This window comes from Anomalospiza imberbis, chromosome 7 (assembly GCF_031753505.1).
Source record: "Anomalospiza imberbis isolate Cuckoo-Finch-1a 21T00152 chromosome 7, ASM3175350v1, whole genome shotgun sequence".
Taxonomy (NCBI): domain Eukaryota; kingdom Metazoa; phylum Chordata; class Aves; order Passeriformes; family Viduidae; genus Anomalospiza; species Anomalospiza imberbis.
Window position 1 is genome coordinate 19,656,826 of NC_089687.1, and position 18,741 is coordinate 19,675,566.

Here is an 18,741-nt window from a genome sequence, read left to right on the forward strand (position 1 = left end):
AGGCCACCACACTTGATTGAATAGCAATGCCAACTATCAAATGACCTCTTGCGTTGCTTTCCTTTGAGACAGAAGTAAACATACACAGAGGCACAGCCATCACCGTTCACTTCAGTATGTTACTGCCCACTAGTACTTAATCTGTGGGGCATTTTCCCTTCAGTACCCAAATCTGCAGCTGTGCTTACCACCTATTTTTACTGGCTCCAGTTAGATCACTGGTTTGCACCACTCATCTGCTCTAACACTTGCTGAATTAACATAGGAAGAATGAGTGCAAAGAATTAAGAACAACACGTTTTACTGAATTGCTTTTTTTTTTGCTTTTCTTCAATGCCCTTTCTGGACCACTCATAACAAGTTTTAATCCTCTTCCCATTGAGCATACTCATAACTTTATCCATACATAATTTGAAGAAAACTGGCTTGGTACAGTGACTGCCAGAATCCTGAAAAGCAGGGTTCAGCTCAAACATGACCACCCAGACTGATAACTTCAGCCACTGCCACCTTTCTTACACTCTGAGGCCGCTGCTTGAAGGCTGTCTGTACAGAATAGAGTCATGTGAGACCTCTTTGACAGGTAGTCCACCTTCTGAAATACTAACCTATATTTATGATTGTCTTCTCCATTTTATACAAAATATAATGCACACAGAATCTTTCTATGTGCTGTGCCTTCAACGACATTTCCTCAAAGCAGTCATTACATCTTGGAGCCCTTGTCCATTTGATAACCATAAATGTCTAGACTACCATCTACTAGTTTTGTCAATCTTCCCACAAACATGAGGGCTGCCTCAGGAGGAAAGTACCTTGCAGCGTAGATCAGTTCTATTGGTTTTTCCTGACTTTCCATTCCTGTCCTGATTTGCATTCAGTTAATCAAACATTTTTCTTCTACTACTGAATAGTAAAAAAAGAGATGACAGCAAGATGCAGAATGGCCAATTCAGATATGCAGTTGCTTATCTCTGCCAAGTTTCAGGTGAAGTGGTAAAATAATGTGTCCTGTTTCTACTAAATAAGCAAGAAAACATATCCTCATTGCACACGTGAAAAAACAGGCACAGCTGTCAATCACCCTAAGGTGATGGCAGCTGTAGGTACAATGTGGCTGCCTCTGGAAATGGGATGATTAGTCAAGCATGACGCCCCTGCAGTTACTGCTCTACAGTGAACATTCTCCTGGCTATTCCACTTCTTCCTTCTGCATCTCAGTGTCTTATAACTCCTGCACAAACCCTGGCTGGATTTTCCAGTATGTGTAGGTGTCCCAGGAGGCTCAGCCATTCTTCTGCACACACCAGATCACAACGCGGGAGAAGCAGCTGGAGGTTCCTTACTACACAATACTCTGCCCCAGCACAGTCCCCCACAGTACCTCTGTTCTGAGAATGGAAACTGAATGGCTCTAAAAGCAGCCTTATTCTTAGAAAATCTGCATTTCAGTTTCTTGGTTTCAGAGTACAGATGCTGTTTGATTCCTAACTGCTCATTCTGTCACATGCTGGAGGACAGACACAGTTTCCAGTACATTACTGACTTTACTCTCCTAGTCAATAGTATTTCCAACTTTTTCTGTGGAGAGTTTTATGTCTGGCTAAGTCTCTGTGCTATTTATTTAGGAAATAAAATGTAATTTGATTGCAAAACTGCTAGATTCATGTGCTTGTAATAGCTTCCAGATAATGAGAAATTTTAAGCATTCTTATCACATCTTCACAGCCCACTGTGACCTGCCTTTTGCAATCCCTAAAGAAATGAGGATTACATCTCTTTACATGTGATGACCTTGGCAAGCCTTGGCCCAGCTGATACAGATAAAGAGATTTTTGAAACTTAAGTATTCCAGAATTATGAGACGTTTGATGGTACATAAACTGTTTTTATAAAAGTACTTTAGACTGCGTGTGTGATATCACTGTATTCCATACAGCTGCTGTCTCAGGTATTCCAGCTGTTCACCTTTTGTTGACAGAACCATAGAATTCCATTCGAAGTGAGGAATCTGTAGAACAGAATGGTACAAACTGACTTTTAACATTGGTATAAGCTATATGTTATATATATATATATATATGTTGTTCTTCACTTGAAGATATTTACCACCTGTGTCCTTCCAAAAGCCTGTCTAATACTGAAAAGATCCATCTTATTGTAAGATTCTCATTTATGTAAGTACAGTCAATCTACTTCCAAAAAGCAGCATAATTGCAGAGATATGAAACAGATGCCCATACAATATAGGCTGTGACAACTCCATTACACCCTCCCCTCTTTTAAAACCCGAATTGAGAGAAAAATCCCAGGTCACTGTAGTTTGTAATGCTAATGTATCAGACTGGAATGGTAATGTAGCAGACTGGAATGGTGTATCAGTAGTATAACATGAAAAAGGATGATTATTCTGTTTAAAAAAGCCCCAACCAACAAAATTTAAGCTTAAAGTAGGATTCTAGCTAAAATGAGTAATTAAATATATAGGCGCCTCTGCATTAATGAGTCTCCAATTCCCAAATGTTTCAGTGCTGGTGGTGAATTACATCTGGCCTCTAGTGTTCCCTGTCACAACACTATCACTGCAGCAGACAAACAGCATCCATATCCCATCTGGCAGCTGCCAAATTGTCTTATCACTCAAGGAGGGTATGTTCAATCTTTTTCTACCATAGAAATCTTCAGTGAATTGAACTGAAACTCTCATTTGACTTTTCCTCCTTTACTGAGGCTACAATGAGATTGCTGGTTTGCCTGCAGTAAGGTCAGACTGGGACCTTTTGACTTCAGTTTTGCTTCACCCTCTTTCAGAGAAGGTGTGAGTTCTGTGAAGTCCTTACAACACCTTGAGAACAGCTTAGAGTTTCCCCCCTAACTACAAAAATTGCTCTCTCCCAGTAGGTGCTTTTAACAATAAAACTGTTTCTAAATCTGTTGAGAGGAAAATGAATCATTTTGAAATGCTGATGCAATTCAGAAAGGACACAAAGTATTGCTGACTGCTCACCTGAATGACTCGGTACCCCAGCATTTCCAGGTGTCGCTTTTTCACTGCAGGTTCTCCTTTAAGATGACGTGAATAATCTTTGCTAAAAGCTTTTGAATCAAGAAATTCCAAAGCAATTCTGCAAAAAGTAAAAATGTGCATTTACTTCCAGCAAGAAGTGATAGTTCTAGTTCAGTATTGATAGTTACAGCAAGACTAGATAAACCTGACAATTCTCAGAAAACACAAATTGAAGAACTCCCTGGAATTAGACAAAACATTTTCCTCCTATTTATCTAGAGATACTTGAATTCAGAAAAACCATTTTCTCCCTGCATCTGTTTTTGTTCCAATGGTAAAAACAGCTAACCAGCATTTTCAAGGCTTGCATTTGAAAAGGTGGGAGGAAAGCAGTATTCCAATCTCATGAAACACATGTCAAGGACCTGTACTGGGTTTGGCTGGGATGGAGGTACTTTTCTTCATACCAGTTCATTTGATGCCGTGTTTTGAACTTGTGACTGTCAATAACACACAGATATCTTGGCTACTGCCGAAAAGCACTTGCGCAGTATCAAGGCCTTCCCTGTTTCTCCCTCTGCACCCACAGTGCATACAGGCTGCATTGACAAGAGGTTGTGAAGGGACACAGCTGGGAGGGAACCTCAGCTGCCTGAAGTGGTATTTCACACCATACAACATCATGCTCAGCAGTAAAGAAGAGGGGACTTTTTCCCACACAGCCATTGCTCTGGCACAGGTCTGCTGTAAGTGAATGACTGCGTGGCCATTGATTGTTTTGTTTCTCCCTCCCCCCTTTTTTTTCCTCCCCCACTTATTAAACTGTCTTAATTGCAACCCAGGAATTTTCTTCCTTCCTGTTACCCTCCACGTTCTCTCCCCCATCACATTGCAGGGGCATGAGCCATGCCATGCAAATGGGAGGGAGCAGCTGTGGCTAACCCACCACACCCCAGAAAGCTAAACCTCATCAGACTTTGGAAAAAGGAACAGAACATTAGGACATGAGCATCAAAAACCCGGCCTAAACTTGTAATGGATGTAAGCTTGGAAGAGCTAATGTGCAAGAATTCAATGTACTGACCTTTGAGCTCCTGGTGGCAGAGCCTTTCTCCCTTTATCCTTGATGTCACGTCTCAAATGTATTCCCCCCACACCACCCAAAGCTATATTCTGAGCCATATAGGAAAGAGGCTTTTTATTTACATCCAGGACACACTCAAAATCTGCCAGAAAGCAAAACAAAGATGTTTGCTGACAAAATAAAAATGAAAGAATTTGATCTGTGCAATGTTTACTTCTAGAAAAGCTGATAGCCATAATTAGAGATACCCAACATTATTTATACTATAAAGAATGTTTTGGAAACTATTTTATACAACAATTTCTTCTTTGCAATATCTTGTGTTATTTTGGGGCCATATGACCAGGAGCTTCCTAATCTTGGCAATAACAGTGATATGAAAGGACTCCATAACAATTTTTAGAGTATTAACTTCTCACCTATTTCATAGTAGTATGGTGTGAGAACAGATATTCTTGAGTAATGGCTCCCTCCTAAGATCTCTGTCAGCATTCTGTGAATATGCTGTCGCTGTGGATTTATTTGGCTCATGCCTACAAAGACAAAATAGAGAATTCATGCATCAAAACTTCTACACCCAAAATTCTGAAAATAGTGCTTTCAGACATTGTATTTTTGACAGCCAGGCTACTGAATTAAATCTTTTCCACAAATCCCAACTATTATTCCATCATAATTCAGAGATAAAGTGATCATATTTTAGCTAGAAAGTGGCAGGTGCATGCTTTTAAGTAAATTTCAAATCCAGAGTTTAGATCCCAGGATTTTTCCATTCACATACTACAAAACCTCAAGTTTTAGGTTTTGCCTGATGGATTTTGTTTGCTTTTAGTTATGTTTAGACATGTATTTACTCACCTTGGGTTTATTACAGCCATACCACGCTATCTGCCACTTCTCTGCCCATTGCAGATTAACAACTTGCGCCATTAAACATCTTCAGTATTAGAGACAAAGTAGGTAGCTGAGTTCTGTAGATAGCACAGCAGATCTCCCCATGAGAATTAGTGGAGGAGATACTGTGCTTGCATTAGATGGATTCTGAATTGATCACTATTCTGAAAGTTCTCAGCTGCTACACTTGATCACTAGCCTACTTCTCTATCTCTTATCCCTGAGGAATCTTCATTCTTGTGAGGAAGAAGGGAGGATCAAGTTCAAAAGAAGGCAGTAAAAATGTTTACCTTGAAAAATTTAAGTCAAATGTTCAGTTTTGTAAGTGAAGCAGGGAGCAAAAATTACCCATCTCCTCCAGTACAGAATGATCTTCTTCCTGCCTTTCCATCCTTCATGCCACATGCACTGTTTCTGTGTATTTAAATTTTAATTCTTCTGCAGAAATATCCCATCTCTACTACATTAATTCTCACAAGGAAAACCAGTTTGCTCCCAGTTGCACTACTAAGTGGTTGCACTACTAAATGCTCAGCAGAGAGGGGGGTGCCTTCTATTGTGTGCTAGAGTCAATATGACAGTTTTAGAAGAAACATCTACTATAGCTCTAAAAAGATAAGACTATTATGAGTAACAAGGGCAGTTTTTCCTGTCCTAAATTACTTACTGTTATGAAAGACACGTTGGCAGTATGGCTCATGAAACCAAGGGATGTGAAACTCTGGGCATTCCAGACAGACTGCTCTGTTCAATTTCATGAGGCTTGAGCGGACCCTCTGCTTCATCCTATCAGGCAGGACTGATTAAAAAAAAAAAAAAAACAAAAACAAAACAACATAGAAATGTGTGAACTGAAATGTGAAAAATCCAACAAATTGAACTAAATGGTAGCCTCTGAATTTTTTACTAGAAATGCAAATATCTGTATACTATGACATCTATATAACTCATACTGCAGAATTTTAGAAAGGTTCTCAAAATCCCTGAGAAAATAAATGAAAAAAAAAAATTTCTGATCAACATTAAGAACAACAGCAAGAGAGAAGACAGAAATTGCTTCCTATTGCATAAATGTAATTAAGTAGTTGAGGGCAAAATGACAAGAGTACATTGACAATGAACAACGTAGAGGTAGAGAGGAATGAACAGTCAAACATTCAGTCTCTTATTTAGAGAGAAGAGACAGGGAGGATGCATTTCTTGCAGCAAGAATCCCACATTATTCCTTCAGCTTTGTGACTACTTCTAGTAATAAACACCACAGTCAGGTAATTTTATTTCCAATAAAATTGAAGAATTATTAAATACTGAGTGCAATAAGTTGACTATAAAATTTGTTTTGTTTTACTTTCTCTCATCTGCAATACAGGTCTGTACTTTTAAAACAAAGAACATATTTTCGTTCATTCCTGCCCTTTTAGCACTCCAACTATGACTATATTATAAAGAGGGTGTCTTTCCCCAAAAGCAAAATAATTTAAAGAGTAATTCAATATCTCAAGTCATATGTAAATCCAAATAGCATTTTAGGCAAAATGCTACACAATCAAATTCATCAAAAGCTAGATAGCTACCTTTAAGTTGAGCATCCAGTTTGCTTAGGAAAAAAACATTAAATATCGTCGTTATCAGAACTGCAGGAAAATACCCAGCCATTGCCAAAACATGACCGAGCAGCACCAAGTGATAAGTTTCAAGATGACCTTGAAAAACCAGAGAGAAACCCATATTAACACATAACAAAGTTGAAAGGATTTGCAATGCCCTTTCCCTGGCCTCTCAAATAATCTGATTTTCCCTCTTAATGGACAACACAAATCCATACACACTTCCTCTACAATTTTAACTATTTCTTTGTCATGAATTGCAAAATGTATCTGGTTCCCAAATTCCTTGGGGAACACAACAATTCTATCCAATAACAGCACAGTGAATTAATCAGATTTTTCACTTAAATTTTACTATGCCAAAGCATCTTTTGCTAGTCCCTTATCAACAGTCATATTTAACAGGTGAAACAAAACCCAAAATTGAATATTTGTCATGGTTTAACCCCAGTAGGCAGAGTATGAGTAGCAATGTACTTACCTTTTCTTTGCTTAACCAAAGTACCATTCTATTCCCATTTTCATTCAGTAAAAGTATTTGTCTATTGCACTTACTCAAGTTAGAAATAAGATGTTGGATACAACTCTTAAAGAATTCTTCATTGTCAGGAGGCTCATAATTCAAAGCAGAGAAAAGGAAGAGAATAAAATAGATTTCAGAGGTGGGAATCTGAAAAAAAAAAAGACATCCTAAATCAAGTTACTGCAAAACATCATAATATTGCTTTATAATAAAAAAAAAGCTTTATAATTCATTCAGATTTTGGAGATTTAGGAGTAGGTGAACTATTTTCTTTGGTCAACTTTTCCTGGAGAAAATAATAAAAAAATAAAATTGTTGAAATTGCAGCCACAATTAAAACTTCAAATTTATTTCATGTAGGCAATCCAAGTGTTTCTATACACTTAAAGAACCTTTTAAGGTTTTGCATTAAATCTTCTTAAAGAAACTAAACTGCAACAGAATAAAATTGAAGATCTATATGAACACCAGATTGAGAATGAGAAAAAAGATAGTAGAAAAAAAAAAAAGAGTAATTTTGACCAAATAGACAGGCTATTGGGGAAATCCCCACAGATATTTTAATACTGTTAAAATATCCACCATGTGATGTGATTATTTATCAAGAAGTTTAAAAAAAATTAAGATGGTCAAATGTAAAGTTGAATGTAAACGATTATGGCTGACCTAACACTGAGTGAACAATAAAAAAGAAATTAAAATTAATGATAAGTGCAAATTTATACATATAGAAGTAAAACAGCTTTAAGTGAGCACAAAAACAGATGATGTCCAAATCAGCTACACTGAAGAAAACTCATAAAAACATGTGTGGATTGCGCTCTGAAACACATCAACTACTAACGTGCCCTTTCTTACTGAATAACTCACAGTAGATAGAAAGAAAAACTGAGACACCTTGTCTATATTTTCAACAGTCACAGACGCTATTCTGTCAAACAATGCAGGACAATGGTGCTCTGATTTTATGAGAAAAAAAGACAAGGGTAAAACATTTGCCCATGTTATTTGATCTATCAAGTGTTGACACATGGCCAGAGCTTCCTCATTCAGCACTTCTTCAAACCACTCTCCATTCACATACGGCAGTTCTTCCAACAGAAGATTTAAGTTGTTGGCTTTCTGAAGCCTCTGAAATCCACACTCATTTAGTTTTTGCAGAAGCTTGGCACATAGCTCAGAACTGTTTTGCCAGTGCAACTGGCCATGATGATTCCACTTGACAAGAGCTGTAGCAATGCAATTCAAATGATGGAGTCTGCATTGAGGCAAAGCTGCTGCTGCTTTGTTTATAATCATTTCCTCCACTTGTAAAGAAGGAAGCATGGCCAGAACACGAATTATGGCTGCAGTATCAGCAGGTATCACACTAGATTTTAAATAACTGAAAGAGAGATAGAAATAAAAAGTCCATCAGTCATGACAATGTGCAAATATTTAAACAAAACAAAAAAAATTACATGCTTGAAAGTTCTAATTTGGAAGTCAAAAGCTGCACATCAAATATAAAATAAGCAGAATATTAATGACTTGGCAGAAATCCACACATCTGTTTTTTTTTTCAGTGAGATTAACTTCTTCCTTCTAATTTATTCAAAATGAAGAAGGGGAGGAAGACAGTGAGCAGCACAGTCAGCTGGTGAAACTCCACCTGTTACCGATAAAGACAGAAGTTTTTAGTAAGGCCAGAAGGTCCACATTTGTCAAGGTTATCTGTGGGTTTATGGGCCTGGTTAATTTCTGTGATTTCGGTCCTAGGAAGCATCCAGGTTTTAAGGAGTCTGAGGAACATGAAGACATCATTCACCAAAAAAAATGTACAGCCAAGGCATTACATCCCCATAGAGGCTGAGCAATGAAAGCAAGATGTCTTGTCTGGTAACTTTCTGTTGTTCTGTACAAGCCTGAGAACTAACTGGACAGTTCTTCAATCAAAAGAGTACTTCTGCGTCACACTTTCACATGTCCCAACCAAGGCATTCTGTCTCTTTTTCATTACTTCTTCTGTCAAACATCACATACAATATTAATATCTACCCATCCTATCAAACACCAATCAAAATTTATTGTTATTACACTGGTCAAAAGAAAAAGGGAAAAAATATTCTTAAAAAGTATCATATGTATTAGCAGATACTGTTGGGTTTATAGGCAAGACAATATCTGCTTTCCATCATCTGATGTTTAATAGAATCAAATACTTGTAAAATTTTGTTACTTTGTATTTTATGGGAACAAAACACTAACATCTTAGACTGCTATTTAAAATCTTAAGTAGAGAACTGTTTGAAACTCAAATAGCTACATTTCCAATACACACTTACCCTAATAGTAACATTTTTAGTTTGGAAAATAGCTCCAGATCCTGGCAATGCAACGCCACCAAGTACTGTGTTAACTTTACCAACTGCAATACATGATAGCTGTCCAAGTGTTTGTGCAGAACAGAAGCCATTCTGAATACAAAGAGGAAAAGATTACATGGTATTAGGCTAATACAAAAGATACTGCAAACTCCAACGTGCCACATGAAATAGAGGTGTCTTGTGGTGCACAGTACCTGTGTGGAGGGTTTTACACACCTGCACTCGTCTCCATACCAATTTTGACACTATTCCACTTAGAGCAGCCTCTCTCCACTTACTGAATTGCAAAATTAAAGTCCTCATCACAACAAATCAGCTACCTCACACTACTAATTTCTGTTGCAGATTGCACAATTGGTTAAATTTAGAGTGGACCAAGAACATAAACTAGAACAGCATAAGGAGCTTCAGCACTACAACACTCACGGAACAGTGGCTGCTACAGCTGTGTTGGTCTAAAGCTGGGGGATAGATTTATAGGGAAACATAATACCTAAACGTCTTTAGACAGTGAGACGCAGGAAGAAAAGACATGAATTCACCTGATCTTCCTTTTAGTATCCCTTTGTGCCACAGGACACAAATGTCCTTTTTCTTTCAAGGATCTATTTGATTCACATAAGTACCTTCAATACAATAACTGTTCACAACCTGCACTTAACTCTGCTGTATCTCTGACATACCTAATGCTACATCTTCATCTCCAAGACAGGACACGTTCTCTGCAACTTACCAGATTTCATTTGCACTCTCAGGAGTTTACAGTAATTGCTAGAGGCTAGCTTTAGTGCAATAGGATCACATATTTGTAAATTAGACAGATACTATACAACAGCAACTTGGTGAGGGTGAAATGCCTTTCTTTGAAATGCCTAAATTGCCTCAATTACTTCTGGGTCAAGCTACAATATTTCAGAATCTGTAAGGGCCAATAACTTATAGTGTATAAGCACTTGTGTGCAAGTGATACACCCACAGCACCTATCTTACTGGATATGTCATAATTTTCCACACTAAATGGAAGTTTACCTACAGAATACAACTTCTTAGTAATATCAAAAATATTACTTTTTGAGTAGATGAGAGTTTCTGTATTTCATTTTCCGCATAGTCTTCAGTATCATCAATACTTGGTGACTGCTAAATTCCTCTGCCATGCTTACTGCAGTTACCAGCAACCTAAAGAGGAAAAGACAGTTTCCAATGAAAAACAGTTGAAAATCTCCGGCAAACATTGCAGCCATTTTCTTTACCTATGAGGAAAAGAGCCAAATACTATTTCTGGAAGCAAAATTCTCCCAAACTAGAGACTTTTGTTCTGTGGACTTCTAAACAGTTGATCTGTCTAGCACAGATAGACAGATATAGGGGTGTGAGTGTGTTGGACCACTGCGTATTGTTCTGATGTTAGAAAACAGCAAGTCTAACAATTCTAAAAGTAGATAAGAAACAGGGAAAGTACTCTAAGACACAAAATAATTAATGATCAATCAGCAAGCTACAGATAACAGAATCAAACATGAACTGAACTGGTTCTGTAATTAAAGCCAATGTTTATCACACACAATACAAATTTAAAAAAACAATTAAGAAAAACTTTTGGAACTAAATCAGCTATGGCAAAACCAACACAGGCTTGCAGCACGTCCAAATCTCTGAATAAAGAAAATGTTCATGAAGAGACGTATGAAAATATGACTCATTGTAATTAATATAGAAAATTCTGCCTAGAACTGCAGACTTTGAGAGACCCATGAGTAATATCACCCCCAAATAGGATTTTGTGGCACAAGAAAAACAGGCAGAGGGAAAAAAAAATCTGTCACACAATACTATGCTCTAAATAAATGCTGAAGTGTTCCCTGATGACGATCTTTCATAAAGAATAGGATGTCAGCAATCTAGTATAGGACAAGACTCAGGCTTTTTCAGCTACTGACAGTCTTAAAAGGAAAAAGCAACACATATCACTGCATATGTTTCTCAGGAGAAAGACAGAAAGGTTTTTACTACCACCCAGTGTGAAAGGAAGGCTGTAGTCTAAGAGATAGAGCTACAGGATGGCCTTGCATAACAGCATTCACACCCCCCTTGATGGATGATCTGTTCAACTTCTTAGTAAAACATACTCCTTTGACAGTGTTTCCATGATGAAATCATCCATTGCTACAACGTTACAACCAGGAAACCTAAGGCTCAGCTCACAGATGGGCTCACAAATTCCTCCAAACACTGGTACATTTTAAATTTCTGTGTAAGAATGCATATATCATAAATAAGACAAAATTATTAATAAACTTACCTTTCTCTAACCTTAGATCCTGCCATAGGCCCAAGAGAAAAAAATAATTTTGCAAATGTTTCAGGATCATAATAATCATCTATAGTTTCAGATAGCAGCTGTTTAGCAATCAAGCGAAATTCAGCATTGTCAAAACCCAGCTGTTCATACAGTCCAAAAATATGACTAATACTGTGTATATCAAGACGGGAGGCACTTTCAAGGAAAATCCTGTTGCATTTTTCTAGCACTGGATGATATCTCAGTTTAACATTTAGGAGAAACTGGAGTATTCTTCTGGCATAGTTGAAGTGGTCCTCATGCTCTTCTTCTAAGAGCTGTTCAGCCTTGTGTAGTAATCGATCTCGAAAACTCTCTGTGATAACTTCAGATATGCTGATCATCAAAACTGACAAGATCCTAAACAATTCAAAAGTTTCTTATTTGCACATTGAACATAGTAAGCTATACATTTTATATTTATTAAATTAAGTGCAAGAGGAAAGGAATGGTAGTTGGCTTCTGTGCAAAGAGAATTTTAAATCTAATCCAGAAAACATGGATAAGTAAAAACCATTTATCCTACTAAAGTAAAAATTCTGCTTTCAGTGAACTTCTGAAATGATTTGAATTTTTCAGCCATCTCTTACAAAGTTACACATGATAAAAGCATTTGCCTAAGGCAAGACCCTGATTTGCCTGATTCATATTTGCAAAAATATCTTTAATGTTCAACAGACACTAAAGAAGCCCAAACAATTTCCAAGTGACAGGATGGGGATAAGAGTCATTGTCACTCCAAAGAAAGAATCCCTTCCTAAGGAACTAAAACTTACAACCACAGAGAAAGTGATTTCAGTAAAGAAATGCAGTCCTGTTCAAGGAGTTTAAATAAGCAGGATCCTCACATGTGAAAAACTCAGTGTTGGGACTGCTGATGCTATATAAAGCAGAAGAAAGAAAGAGAAGCCTTTGCTGTAACAGCCCCAGGGAAACAGAAACAAGAAAAAAATGAGCTTGGTCTTCTTTGACTAGAGCTGTTTAAAGTAGTTTAAATATGAAGGTAATGCGCTAGACATACTAACAAGAGAATTTATTAATTCAACTTGACCAGAAAAACAATGCTCTGAAGATAAATAAACACAATATTGCTGTAAAACCCCTTACTGCTGTTAACAAAGACATGTCATGGTGGAGAAACTATGTATGTCAAGGGAGAAAAAAGGGAGAAAAGCATCTTCTGGTGAGTCAATAGCCTCTAAATTACCAAAATAATCCATGTTTTGAATCATGATAACGCTGATTGTAAATATCTGCTGTACTGTAAGTATAACAGTGGAAATTAATTAAATTTCTATAAACTAAACAATCAAGCTGTAGTTTCAATCATTTAGACAGGTTATAAGGAAATTCTTTGTGAAGTCATTGGGAAAATGCATGCTCATGTCAATCAAAGCACAAATAAAAACCACTTCTTTCCCACAAACTGAAGCAAAGTAACCTCCAGTTGAGAAAAAGGGAAAGTCTTCAGAAAAGATAGACCAGTAATTGCAACATTTTGCTTCTTCTGCTTCTGACACTTACCTTATATCCTCTATAGAATCCAGTTTCATGTCCACAATATGAGCTACTTGGCCAATTATGGGACTGAAGTGCCTGTGTTGCTTGTATAAGCACAGAGCGAATTTAGACAGAGCAGGCAAACTAAGCCTGTCAAGACATTAAAGACATTCAGACAGGATATCTAGCTTTTATTTCTACTCAATAACTAAAGACCAAAAAGCTCTATTTTAACAATTATATAAAAACCAAGGTTATAGTCAAATTACAAAACAAGGAAACAAAGTATCTAATAAAACAAACTAGGTGTTTAATATTAAAGCACGTTGTGTATATGGAGTTCTACAAGAATTTGTTGTCCTTAACCAGCCTAAGCAATCTATACAGATTATATTCTCAGGCAATAACGTCAAATGGATAAAATGAATGTGAGCAATTTATTACTTGAACATATTTTTGTTTTCAAGTTACGCTATATTTATTTACTTGTCAAGATGTTCCACATATTAAGAAGAGGCAATTCTGTGATGCTGGTGCCAAGACTGACACTCGGTTCTGCCAATGCTCCAAGATTAAAGAATGAAAACTACATTATCACTTCTCCAGAAAGAAATCAAAAGACAACAAAACACAGCAACAAAATGCACAAAGGGAAAATGTTGCTGTTTAAATACAAAACGGTTTTATAAAAAATGAGGTAAGCATTGTTCTAATAATCATGTAAGACCTGGACAGCAAGCACTGAGGTAAAATTGTTTACATGAAAACCTGCAATTCACTTCAATCACATAAATCTACACAGAAAATATATTTCAAAATCTCAAATGCTGGACCCTGTTGTTGCAGTATCTGAATCTCTCAAGCATTTGTCTACCAAAGTCTATATGTATAATTTTCAAAATCTTGAAAAATAAAACTGACATTAAAAATACTCATATTATGTTTTAAACATAAATACTCTGAGAACTCTTGCACAACCTGACATGAAGCAAATCATGCTTGCAGCTTATACCTTTCACAAAGCACAGCAGGACAATACTTGCCTTTCTAATCTTTTCCATGCTTCTGTAAGGAGCACTTTTGCTAGAGAAACATGATCTTCAACATTAAGCCTTCAAAATAAAGATAATGCTTTACTTCAATAGTTATAAAGAAATAAGACATACGTCCTTTCATTATTTATCATAATGTTTTACTTTTCTATCACTCCCTCCATTCAAACAGATTATAAACATTTGTGCAAGAATAATCAGAATTCATAATAATTATAAAACGTATTTAATGGGACTGCAAAACAGATCCATTCTGCCTATATCTCCAAAACTGAGGCACAGGACATTATGCTGTCTGTGTCACACAGTCAAGAGTACAGAAGCTGTGGCAGGGCAGTCTCATCACAGTCTCCTTACGAGACAGCTCTGTAGTCAAAATTCCTTATCTTTGTATTACCAAATACAAAATGTATTTAATGCTCTTTACCTTAGGATGCTATATAAGGTGTCCACTATCACCTCATCTTCCATGTGTTCCACCTTGCTTTCTGCCAAAATGCAAAGGGTAAGGAACTGGGAGTGATTTCTTACATAGTCACTAGTCCTTAAGAGAAGGGGCCTCTTCTTTTGAAATTGCCACAGCATGTTCAATGCAATTCCCACATGCTTTTCAGAAAGTCTGGCCTTGTTTCTTCCAACAAGGCTGAACACTTCATCTTCATGGGTGCAGTCATTTATCTGGCTCAAAAGCACATCACTACACAGAATCCGAGCTTGGTAATGTCTCAGCGTGAACAAGCAAACCTGCCTCAAACAAAGCATTTTGCTATGCCTCCCAGCTAGCTTTAAACTGTCCAGAAAGAGTCTTCTTTCATTTTTCACAGCAAACCATGCTGTTACAGACAAGAAACCCAAATATTTGAAAAACAGAAAACCATTTTTCTTTGGCCCTGTATGGTCACTGTATTAAGAAGGAGTCAATTTTGAGGTACCTGAAATGAGAAAGTATCAAAGCACTTCATTTCAGTCACAACAACAAAGTAAAAATCAGTGTCTCTACATTATGATGTTCGAAGTAAGGTAAACTTAAGAAGAACCTACAGCCTGGACTCTTCCTATAGAAAAGCTCCCAACAATGAACAACTGACATGCTCACAAGTACTATGAAGTTAGTCCACTTGTTAAGTTTTCAAATTTAGAAAATTGCCTTTAAAGGTCACATGTACTACTACTGAGAAGGAAAAGCTGAAGATTTTAACATGCCAGCACTGCATGACTAAGTGAGGCTTGCTCTCACAAGGCCACAATCCCAAACTGGGGTCCAGGAACTGCCAGAAAATACAACTATTGGTGGTAAAATGAAGTGAGATGGCTTCTAGTCGAGCAGGTTGATCACCTTTGTATTACAGGATACTGATCAATCATACACCATCAGCTGAAATTGCCATTGCACTAAAGAAAAGCAACCTGATTCCAAATTATAATAGAAGCTACAGCCTTATGCAGTGAAATTTATTGAGTACTCATTTGTTTTCTTATAATATACCCCATTTTGTACAGAGTGCTAACAACTATATATTCTACAGCCTACACAATTGATTCCAAGCTGGAATACACAAAGCACTAGTGATAAAAGTCTTAAAAGAAGCCTCATCAAATTCCCTCAACTCAGAGATCATGGAAAAGTCTGGAAGTCTTGCTTTAGAAGATATAATCATTAACAACTAGAATTATCAATACCTTCAGCAAACTTGAATGCTCTTCAACTGTAGGCATGATTCCATCAGTGCAACGTTATCAAGGTGATGGCAGCAGTACCCACTAGGTCTGTTGAGGAAGAAAAAAAACCTTATTTGTGCAGCCTGTGCAAGGTACTGAAATCATTCCAGAAAGATGGATATAGGTGGATTTCCTCTGACATCTGTACAATCCTCTTCTTAGAACAAAAAGCTATACAGAATATTGCACTACACTGCTGTCACTGACACTGGGGCAGATACAAGCAAAGCTAAACTGAAGTAATTTTACTTTATGATCTATAATAAGAAATCTTTTCTTTCTTATTCAAAATTAAAGAATATAAAAAAGGTAAAAATTTTTCACGTACTATGTATTAAGTACTTTTTATAATAATGATTTTTTTTATAGTCCCTTTTCAGATATTGCTTTTATTTTTTCCATATGGTAGTTGCCTTTAGAAAGAATTCACTTCCTACAGCAGTGGCAAGCTAAGCTGCAAGAAATCAGGATAAAGTAGATACCTGAAGAAAATACAAACACCTTCAGACTCAGTTTCCTGTAAATCCACATGTCCACGTAAATCCACATTGCATTCCCTATCCTACTGATGGGGAACCAGGATCTCCATCTAAAACAGCTTGCAGGAAGCTTCCAAATATTCCTCTATCCCATTGAGCAGATGCGAGTGATTTACCACAGACTTTCATACTATTTTAAATCCTAGTAAATTACAGTATCTTTCAAAAAGTTCATCAATAGGAAACGTTGGATGTTTTCAAACATCCAATTACATAGAGTAAAACGAGAAATTTGGATCTACCTAAAGAACTATTTCTAAGATGTGCTACTTAGCATGCAAAACACACACTAGAAGGACAAGAAGGTCTTCAAAATTATTTTCTATCGGTTGAAACACAATAAGCACTTTCAAGACTGTTTTACAAAACACAGTGAGTCAGGAAGTCTCCCAAAAAGGAGCAAATGTGGACACTCCCCAAGAATAAGAACTACTAGAGATTTAAGGAACTAAGCCTGAAGAGAGCTGCTTGTGCAGTGCAGGCACCGAGCCGCCCCAGCTCCCGTGAGGCCAGCCGCGGGCAATACAACAGCCCTGCCCCCGGGTACGAGCGCTAGCGCCGCACCGCCGGCGCTCTGCGGAGAGCCTGCCCGCTCCGCCAGCGCAGGGAATTCTGACCCACGGGGCCCCAGCAAGAGCGGGGGAAGGGGCCGAGCCGCCGCAGGAGGGGCGCGACCCGCGCCGCCTGACTCGATTCCCGCCTCCGGGGGGCCGCGGGCACCGCTGAGGGGCGCTCCCTGCGCGCCTCAGGCACCGGGCGGGCGGGAGGCGCCGGGAGGCCGGGGGGCACCGAGCGGGAGGGACGCACCGGAGGCACCGAGAGGCCAAAGGCGGTGCATCCGCCCCACCGAGCGGGCGGGCACGGCCCAGCTGCCGGCCGGCGCGGGGCGGCAGCGGCTGCCAGCGCTGGCTTCAGCGAGGGCTCGTCACACAGTAAACTCCAGCAGCCGGCGGGGTTAAACGAGAAAGCAAAGGAGCCAGTGTCAGCTCCGCAGAAGCGGATCCGAGGAGAAGCTCTCAATTACCTTTGCACAGGACCCTTCCTGCTTTCGAGGCACAGCCGGAGACCGCTCCCTCCAAACGCGGCCGGCTGCGGCCCCAGCACTCCGCGTGCCCCGGCACCGTCGTTCACCGAGCGCATGCCCCGAGGCACAGCATTTCCCATGAGCTGTCAGGAAGCGTGGGGAGCGAGGGAAAAGTCCAGCCAGTTAAGACCTTCAAAAAGAAATAAAAATAAGAATTAAAAAGGTCCAAGGTTCATACTGACTACTGCATATTAAATAAAACAACGTTTCTATAATTCATTCTGAAGGGGGGGAAATGTCTTCCCTGCCTAGGAAAAGCACAAAGGGACTGAAGTTCGGAAGGGTAAAGTTAAAGAGCTAGGCTTTGTTGTACTGCAATTAATGTTATTTCATTTTAAAATTTTTTTTTATCCTTTGCAACAACAATAAATTTTAAATGAATGAGTTTTGGGAGACAAATCTAACATATCTTGCAACAAGTATGTTGCTTATGTGGAATATGCATAGCTCCAGGTCATCTTTCTGGACCTTTTCTCACCACCATTGAAAGCAGCAAAGACATTTAGAAAGAATGATAACAATCTCAGATTGCTCTACATTCTATCCAAAAAACAGAACTAGACTATGACCATGACCAATTCTGACCAGCTGTCTATCAAATGTTTTGGGTTTTTAGTTTTTGTCTGTCACCTCCTAATATATTGGATGCCTATGAATATGGAACTCACTCGAATAGAATAGACCCTACATTATTTATTACAGGTCTGTGGTATTTTAGAAAAAGATAATGTATTTTTTTAAACTGGATTAGTTACCATTTTTGTAATGGTGGAATTTATAATTTGGACAGGTTCTGTACCATCTTGCTAACAAATTCCAGATTGCCCCAGTTACAGTTTACACAGGCATGCAAGTAACAGAGTGAGACCCAAACCCTGTCAGGTGAGCTCAAAGGGTGGCACATAAAGTACCTCTTTCAAGAATGTCAGGCCTTGTGCGAACTCACATAACAATTCCAAGGCATCTGAGAGAAAAACTGTAGCAGAAAACAATTCCATGTTTATATAAAGGAGACTTCTGTAAAT

General features: G+C 38.2%; 1 protein-coding gene across 2 annotated transcripts; it reads right to left on the minus strand.

Annotated features, from left to right (window-relative positions):
- Positions 1 to 286: 286 nt before the first annotated feature.
- On the minus strand, positions 287 to 15,307 carry FASTKD1 (FAST kinase domains 1). Of its 2 annotated transcripts, none has more exons than XM_068195816.1 (14): positions 14,802 to 15,307; positions 14,366 to 14,434; positions 13,347 to 13,472; positions 11,784 to 12,182; positions 10,550 to 10,660; positions 9,440 to 9,571; positions 8,013 to 8,499; positions 7,148 to 7,262; positions 6,560 to 6,688; positions 5,653 to 5,784; positions 4,511 to 4,624; positions 4,092 to 4,233; positions 3,008 to 3,125; positions 287 to 2,011 (listed from the first exon to the last, which is right to left on the minus strand). In XM_068195816.1, exons 1-14 carry the CDS (start codon positions 15,134 to 15,136, stop codon positions 1,922 to 1,924), a joined length of 2,499 nt encoding a protein of 832 aa, XP_068051917.1. In that variant the 5' UTR covers positions 15,137 to 15,307; the 3' UTR covers positions 287 to 1,921. The 2 variants fall into 2 exon arrangements, with proteins under 2 accessions (XP_068051917.1, XP_068051916.1); XM_068195815.1 differs by having other exon boundaries at positions 7,986 to 8,499.
- Positions 15,308 to 18,741: the final 3,434 nt, after the last annotated feature.